At 38.4% G+C, this 8,351-nt stretch overlaps 1 protein-coding gene across 1 annotated transcript in view; it reads left to right on the forward strand.

The window, feature by feature from the left end:
* The window catches only part of LOC129226981 (ankyrin repeat and death domain-containing protein 1A-like), a 119,453-nt gene extending 112,032 nt beyond the window's left edge, over positions 1–7,421 (forward strand). Inside the window, exon 15 of the mRNA XM_054861610.1 lies at positions 7,333–7,421. Within this exon, the coding sequence (XP_054717585.1) occupies positions 7,333–7,421 (89 nt within the window). The remainder of the gene's footprint in view (positions 1–7,332) is intronic.
* The last annotated feature ends 930 nt before the right edge of the window (positions 7,422–8,351 follow it).

Here is an 8,351-nt window from a genome sequence, read left to right on the forward strand (position 1 = left end):
GTTTCCTGGGGCTCTGCACGTACTACAGGACGTTTGTGAAGGGTTTTTCCAACATTGCACGACCTTTGCATAAGCTGACGGAGAGCAAGCAAAAGTTTGGATGGTCCAAAGAATGCGAAGATGCATTTCTACGACTGCAGGAGGCTTTAACATCAACGCCTATCCTCGCCTATCCTCAGCCTGAAAAATCCTTCATCCTGGACACTGATGCGAGCAACGAGGGAATTGGAGCTGTTTTATCCCAAGAAATTGACGGAAATGAACATGTCATCGCTTACTGGAGCAAATGCTTATCAAAGTCGGAGCGAAATTACTGCGTCACCAGAAAGGAGTTACTGGCCATAGTGAAAGCTGTAGAACACTTCCATCATTACCTCTACGGCCGAAAATTTCTGCTTCGGACAGATCATGCCTCATTAACTTGGCTTTTGAACTTCAAGAATCCGGAAGGCCAGATAGCCAGATGGATACAGCGGCTCCAGGAATATGACATGGAGATCAAGCATCGAAAAGGGTTATCTCACGGTAATGCTGACGCTTTATCAAGGAGACCCTGTCCTGAGAACTGCCACTATTGTTCCCGAATCGAGAAACAGTATGGAACGACTAGCCCTACCGCCTATCAGGTGACAGTGACTCCAACATCATCAGAACCTGATCCATGGAGTGATGACCAAGTTCGAAAAGACCAACTTGAAGACCCCGACATAAAACCAATTTTAGAGTTCATGGAAAGTGACAGTCGACGCCCTAGCTGGCAGGACGTTTCCATCTTCAGTCCTGCAACAAAAAGATACTGGGCTTTATGGAACTCACTCCATTTACGGAACGGCGTGCTACACCGGAAATGGGAATCTGACGACGGCAAGACATCTAGGTGGCAGTTACTACTTCCTCGATCCAGGATTTCAGATGTTCTGAAAGAAATACATAGTAGTGCGACTGGAGGACATTTTGGTGTCTTGAAAACTCTCAATAAAGTTCGGGAGCGCTTCTTCTGGAGCAAGGCGAAGGATGACGTGGAGAAGTGGTGCCATTCTTGTGACGCCTGTGCTGCTCGTAAAGGACCGAAGAAGAGAAGCAGAGGGAAGCTACATCTGTACAACGTTGGAGCTCCTTTCGAACGAATTGGGATCGACATCCTGGGTCCTCTACCAAGAACTGCTGATGGGAACAAATACATTCTTGTTTCCATCGACTACTTCACCAAATGGCCGGAAGCATATCCCATTCCAGATCAAGAGGCTACTACCGTAGCAGAGACTCTAGTCCAACATTGGATCTCGAGATACGGAACACCTTTGCAGATTCATTCCGATCAAGGGAGGAATTTCATCTCTGCTGTGTTTAAGGGCCTATGTCAAATTTTCGGAATTGAGAAAACTAGGACAACACCACTACACCCACAATCGGACGGCATGGTGGAGAGATTTAACCGCACAATCCTGAATAATCTCTCACTTATGGTATCCAGAAATCAACAGGATTGGGACAAGAAGCTACCTTTGTTCCTGCTGGCCTACCGCAGTGCTGTCCACGAGACTACCGGATATGCCCCATCTCAGATGCTCTTCGGACGAGAGCTTCGGCTACCTTGTGATCTCGTCTTCGGTCGTCCTCCGGATGCGCCTTCATCGCCTGAGGAATACATCCAGGATCTCCAGGCCCGGTTGGAAGACGTTCATAACTTCGCACGAGAGCGAATCAACATCGCGGCGGAGAAGATGAAGACCCGATACGACACAAGGTCTACTGGACATGAATTCAACGAAGGCGACAAGGTTTGGTTATGGAGTCCCATCCGACGGAAAGGTCTGTCACCCAAATTGCAGTCCATTGGGATGGACCCTACAAAGTCGTTAACCGACTAAATGACGTCGTAGTGAGGATCCAAAAATCACCTAATGCAAAACCTAGGGTTGTACATTATGATCGGTTAGCCCCATACTATGGCCATAGTTCATGAGTATTACGTAAACAACCATGGTTGATAACATAAAAGTTGTAGATAATTTTTGCTTTTAATGTTTAGTAATATTTCTTGTTATTATTGTGTTTTCTGTATCTGTTAGTTATTAATTAATGTGTATATTTGTAAACTTGTGATAGAAGTTTGGCACCCTTTCTGGGGATTGTACTGCCCGGGACGTGCAGTCCTTAGGAAGGGGGCAATGTTACAAATTCTGTAAATAGTAATTATTGTAGGAACGTAACCTGTAAATAGTTTCCCGTAATGAATATACATCCCCTTTTTCATTCGGCTAAAGTATACGACCCCTATTTTCTTTCTTTTCATTGATAACGGTCTACTACTTTACAGAAGCGTGTGGAATATTTGAGAAATTTCTTTTCGGTGTATTTAAGCCGTTAGCGATGGATAAACAGTTGAGTTTCGATTGATATTTCGAACTGATAGCATTTTGCTCTGTTTATAGCGAGGCATTTCGCTGTGTTGTTTTCGTATTTGGAAGTAAATACGTGTGTAAACGTTGAGTTTATGGTGTTGTGTGATAATTGCTTAATTGCTGATGAATAATTTAGCAGCTGTTGAAGATCTTTCCTGTACATAGTGTAAATAAATTTCCTGTGTTTTTATCAAGAACTGTGTTTTCATTTCAAGAAAGTGGAAGTCGCACCGAATCCGTTACAATATAATACTTAGCTACTTTGGATGGCCAGTGGTTGCTAAAGTTTATCAGTAAACTGTTTTCAATCAGTGATTACTACTGTGTAATGATTTTAAAAGTTAAAGCCTATGCATTTTGATCTAAAAGTTCACAGGAAATATTAAATAGTTGCAGTGAATTCACTTTTTTAGGAACTTACATTTTCACCTGGGAGGCGTAGCACACATTTTGTGCGACACCTCAAAGATGAAAAATAACAGGTCGCATACAAAACACAATTGTTCTAGTTTTGACCACAAGCAATGCTAGCAATGTATAACGTGTCTTCATTATTCCAAAGGTAGAAAGTTGCTGTCAAGATAAAAGCAGGAGATCATGGTCAACAAATGTGAGAAGTTCTATACTTGACGTCAGGGGCGGCATCTCAGCATTTCATTTGGGGGATCGAGATTCTTAAATATGTACTACCACAGTGCGGTACCAAGCACACATTAGCTAACAGGAAGTGGTCATAAAATCGGTTTAATATGAATAAAAATTAGTGTTTAGAAATAATTAAATTTTGATTCACTTTCTAATAAGTTATACAAAAGATCTCGATACTAAAGTTTTTATACCTTTTGGAAAAGTTTTAATGCATGATTTTCGAAATTCGGAAGAGCAGGGAATCGTGTTACTAATCTATCAGTGCCCAGTGTCGTGCTGTTTTGCCAGTACAGCTAAATATAAAAGATGGTGGAAAAGCTCATGCTCGTATGCATGTATGACTTCGTTTGAATATTTTTCCCATTGTGCTTCGAAAATAATTCTCTAACTTCCTGAGACATAAAAAATCTTTCTCTACTAGCTGAGATAATTGAAGTAACAAAGTGATGTTTGAAAACACTTTTTATATCTTGCTCTTGGGGCCGTGGTAGATCGATCGGTAGAGTGTCGGATTCGGGGCCAGAGGGTCCTGAGTTCGAACCTCGATGGTCGAAGACCCACCGTCGTCATTAAAGGGGACTGGGCGAGGTTAAATAGGCTCGTGGTCTCAATGTCCTCCAAGTGAAACGATACTTCTGGGGGTGCTAGCACCAGGTAGCTATTAGCTCCTGGACTAGTTCTAAATTCTCATTAACTGTTCGATCCGGTGATGGCGCTGCCATCTATCGGTATATAAAATAATGGAGGCAAGGCACTTAGTATGCAGTCCTCGACATAAATACAGTTGTAGTCAGTTGTGACTCTGAATAGGAATAGGAATATCTTGCTCTTCAAAATCACCCAGGGCAACTTCAAAAATTGTGGGTTGCTTAATTTTTCATCAGTGAATAATCTAGTCTCGTCGGCGCTCTCAGCTTCAATGAGATGTCATCTGCCTCCAGCTCTGTTATTCACTATTCAAGACTGATGAGTCCATAACAAGGACGAAACTGCAGTCTCTGGATGTGATAACCAGTCTGTCGCTATATTGCTTGTAATTTTTCATGCCTCGTGCTAAAAATTTTAATCATAACTGAAACATTTTATTTTTCGTTTCAAAAATCCAATCCAGATAATACAGAGTCAATCATACAGAAAAATAATTATCATTAAATCTTGTGTTAATTTCATTCGAAACTGAATCTATTACTTCATACAAAATTTAAAAAATTAATATTTGACTTCACATCATCATGTGGATTTTTGTCGTTGTCTTTTTTTTTTTTTTTTTAAGTTTCACGCTTTATTGAAAAACACATCTACGTAAAATCTATTTTCTGTTTCAATTGTAAATTGAACTATGGTAGTGTGGTGCACAGATCAGTTGTAGATTGAACTGTATCTTGAATAGTTCGAAAATTAAGGGTAACGGATTGAAAATGTTTTTATAGAGTAAAGTATTTTTCAAAAACTTTCCTCAGTACAAAAAAATTGAATAAAAATTCAAACGAAGTCGCTAAAAGACATGAGCTTTTTCATCATTGAAAGAATCGTTTTGTAATAATTCTACCTGTCGTCAAATCACTGCTTTGAAGTTATAGAGAAATATTTTTATGGTTTTAACTCTTGAAGACCATTTTGTGTCACTCCGAGCTTGCATAATTATACGCATAACAGGTATTTGTTGATTTGTTTTTTTTGTTTTTTAAATTCAATAATCACATGCATTTTTAAGAAGTTTTTTTGAAAGCATATAATGCATTGAGCAGCTGAAACGTGTTTCTAGCAGAAGAAAGCGGTGGACACTCATTAAATAAATATGCATTAAAAAATGAGCGTAAAGTGAATGTAAAATATCAAGAAATTTTCTTGTGAAAACAATGCAGTAACACCACTTAGCACGAGCCTCTCATATTGGACATACCATCGTTACACTGGGCACACAAGTATGAAATATTTAGCCTATATGAGAAAATATCTTCCTTAGTTAATAAAATTAACCATAGTTCTCTATCAGTTTTCTATGTTCTGAAAAGGCCAGAAAATACTTCAAGAATTCCTAAGTCATTATCCAAATAACGAAAAACACTTTTTATAGTCTGGGAATGTGTCGAGTTTCATCAAATTGTTACTGAGAACCAGCGAGATTTCTTTTAATGAACATTGACTTCCGACTTACATAAATTGAATTCACCCATTTTCTATCATTCAACGCAAAAAATATGGGGGTGCGACCGCCCCCTCTTGACCCCCCTATTTGCCGCCCCTGCTTGACGTCTGTGTTTAATCATGCTGAAATTAAACTATCTGCTTACAGTGAAACACTAATTCTTTTTTTAAATGCTTTATGAGAATGGATGCTTTAAAACAATTTGTTTTTGTAGTTAAAAATGATGTAAAACCCTACTTTCATAAATCTTTGATATCATCCAGATTTCGTTGCAGCAAAACACCATTTTCTTCCCACTTGCTTTCTATTGAAAAATTTAAAGACCACTTGAGGTAGAGCCCCTACATATACCAGGCCGAACTGTCCGCCATTTTGGATCAAAAGTCGGAGAAATATTACCACACTAGATGTATCTTCGCTTCCTTTCAGCTTCATTTTATGTTAGAGTAATGCATTCGTTTTCGTCCCGAATTGTTATTAGAACTACAGAATGACATATTTAAAAAAAAATAAACAAACAACAAAACATCAAGAAATCGAAAACATTTCAATTGGTGAAGTATTACATATATTATTATTATTAGGTTATTTGTAGTTTAATTAACATGCTAATTCATTATGAAACTAGTATTTCTTTACATTTTTAATGCTCTTAGTAGTATTAGTGTAACTATATATTTTTAGGTGCTGATATTGTGCACTTCAATATCCAATAAAGTGAATTAGTCCTATCTTTGGCAGCATTGCGTCTTTGGATCTTAGCAATTAATTTATCAACTGATTTAAAAATGTAACAGTTGTATATAAAAAAAATTACTCCATAGCAATAAAAATAGTACCGAGAATTTACATAACAATGTTTACTGATTTCGCACTGCCGAGTTTTAGCTTCGGATTTCCAGGAAATCGTCAATAAAATTGATTTTTTATCTTGGGTTATTGATTTTGAAATTTAAAGAAACAAAATCCTTTTTGTGAACTACTAGCACAGTACACTGTCGCACATTAACTTATTTTTATGATCTTAACATTCTTTCTTGCGTCATTTAATAATTCACCCTATGGCAATGGCTCAAAAACAGACGGTCACTTTGATCCAAAATGGCGGATGCGTTGGCTCCCTAGTTATAGGGGCCTTAGCTTGGGGGATAGATACAACGTTCAGCTTACACAATGATCACGTGATTGTGGTTAGATACGTTTTGTGTTTACATCCTAAATATAGTTATTACTGCTCTGAGATTTGCACGAGGTTTAAGCCTGAAAATGAGGCAACTGATTCAGATTTTGATGGCATCTTTTAAACGTTCACAAGTTGTTATTTAAGAGAACTATGTATTAGAACCGACGTATCAAGCATTTTGGATCAGATCTTTCACTGTTGAACAGCTGAAGTTATTGAGGAGAAATTTCGGAACACTGCCAAATCTCACCAAATGAGTGGAAGTTTAAATGTTAGAGAAATCTAGTGTATCCCATATGCTGGATCCGTGGATTAGATTTTTGCGTTTCAAAATGAGTTTATTTTTTTTTAATTATTATTTGAGTGTTTTCAGTGTGAAGTTTACGGGTTGTACCATTCCAAACAGTTCTTGTACAACATGACGTTAATTTCGCTTGAATAAAATGTTGTGCAAAATATTAGCGAAGAATTATTCAACTAGCAATTCTGTTCCGCTAATTTCTCGCTGTGAACATTACCTAAAAGTTCAAACCAGAAAGGATAACCTCTCAAACACGCGATTTGATCCCAAATGGTGAACACGGCAGCCTTCTTTGTAGTGACTCTACTGTGAATATGGGCCGAGGTGACCTGATGAGTAAAGCGTTGGACTCGCTCGAAGATCCTAGTGATTGGCTCAGGTTTAATCTTTTGGGTTCATAATTTTTCCAAGTTATATTTACCAATCAATACCTTTGGCGATGATGGATCAGGGATGGTTCTGTTCCTAATCTGTATCAAAAAGCAGATTTGCCTTCAGAGCGTGTAGTGGTAGATACCAGAGATCCTGGATTATGAATTTATGTAAATTACTTATTTTTGCATTAAATATTTTTGTTTTTTTTGGGACACTGAGAGCCTTGTCTTCATTCCATTTCTTGTAATACAGTTGTTTTCTTCTGTTGCAGAGAAGATTCGGCGGAAGGCCGAAGAGCCGCCGCAACCTCGCCGGAGCTGTCGTGCCAATCGGTTTTGTGCCTTCTGCTCGATCATGTGACACGAGGAATCGCCTCAGATCGAACCGTGCCTTAAGAACAAAAGAACGTCGTCTCCCAGCCTCTTCCTCTCTTGGTGCTGATCGTCTCTTTCGGGGACCCGGACGTCCTTCAGATCATTCCTCTTTCAATCATCAGATATTCCCTAATCTGGCTATTCACTTCCCTCCGCGTGAATCAGCGACTTAGTTCACTTGGTAACATTCCCTCCAACTGCTACGGATTTTCTGTAGTTCATACGGAAATGAATCAAATTTAATTCGATAGAAGTGTTAAAAATAAGTTGAATATACCGACACTAAAATGTTTTAAATTTATGACATCCATATTTGTAATTTTTTTCTATTTTAAGATGTCGGTCGTGTTTATGTTATGCCAGTCATAGTATGATATATTCCGACAGCGAACAATTGACCCTTGTCAATCATTTGAGAAAATGAGTCCATTCCTTAAAATAGGTAGCGAAAGGAGAAAGGGCAGGTGCCATATTTTGGAGTTTAGCAACATTTTGGCGATAAGAAAAAAAGTTACTCCTTGTATATTTTCTTCATGTGATTATTTAGACTTGCAAGATTTAAGTTGCGGCAATAACGGCGTTGAGTTGGCGAAAAAGTAAAAATGACAACCCTTGCATTCTTTACTGCAACCCTACTCGAGCCAATTTTCAATTAAAACTAATTATCGGGGGCGTTGTTATCTCTGTCTAATGACTGCTGAAAGAAGTAAAACCAAGGCCCACCCACTTATGTAGGATGTGACTTGTCCATTGAGAGAACTGCCTTGACCGCAGAAAATTAAAATATTTTACCTCTTTGGCTATTTTCTTGAATTCCGAAGTGAAGTATTCAATCTATAGAACCAATGACGCACTTGCAAACTCCATTCCAACTTTTCTCTCCACATTGCCCCTTCATGAAAATGGACAATTCTGA

The sequence above is a fragment of the Uloborus diversus genome, chromosome 7, assembly GCF_026930045.1.
Source record: "Uloborus diversus isolate 005 chromosome 7, Udiv.v.3.1, whole genome shotgun sequence".
Lineage (NCBI taxonomy): Eukaryota > Metazoa > Arthropoda > Arachnida > Araneae > Uloboridae > Uloborus > Uloborus diversus.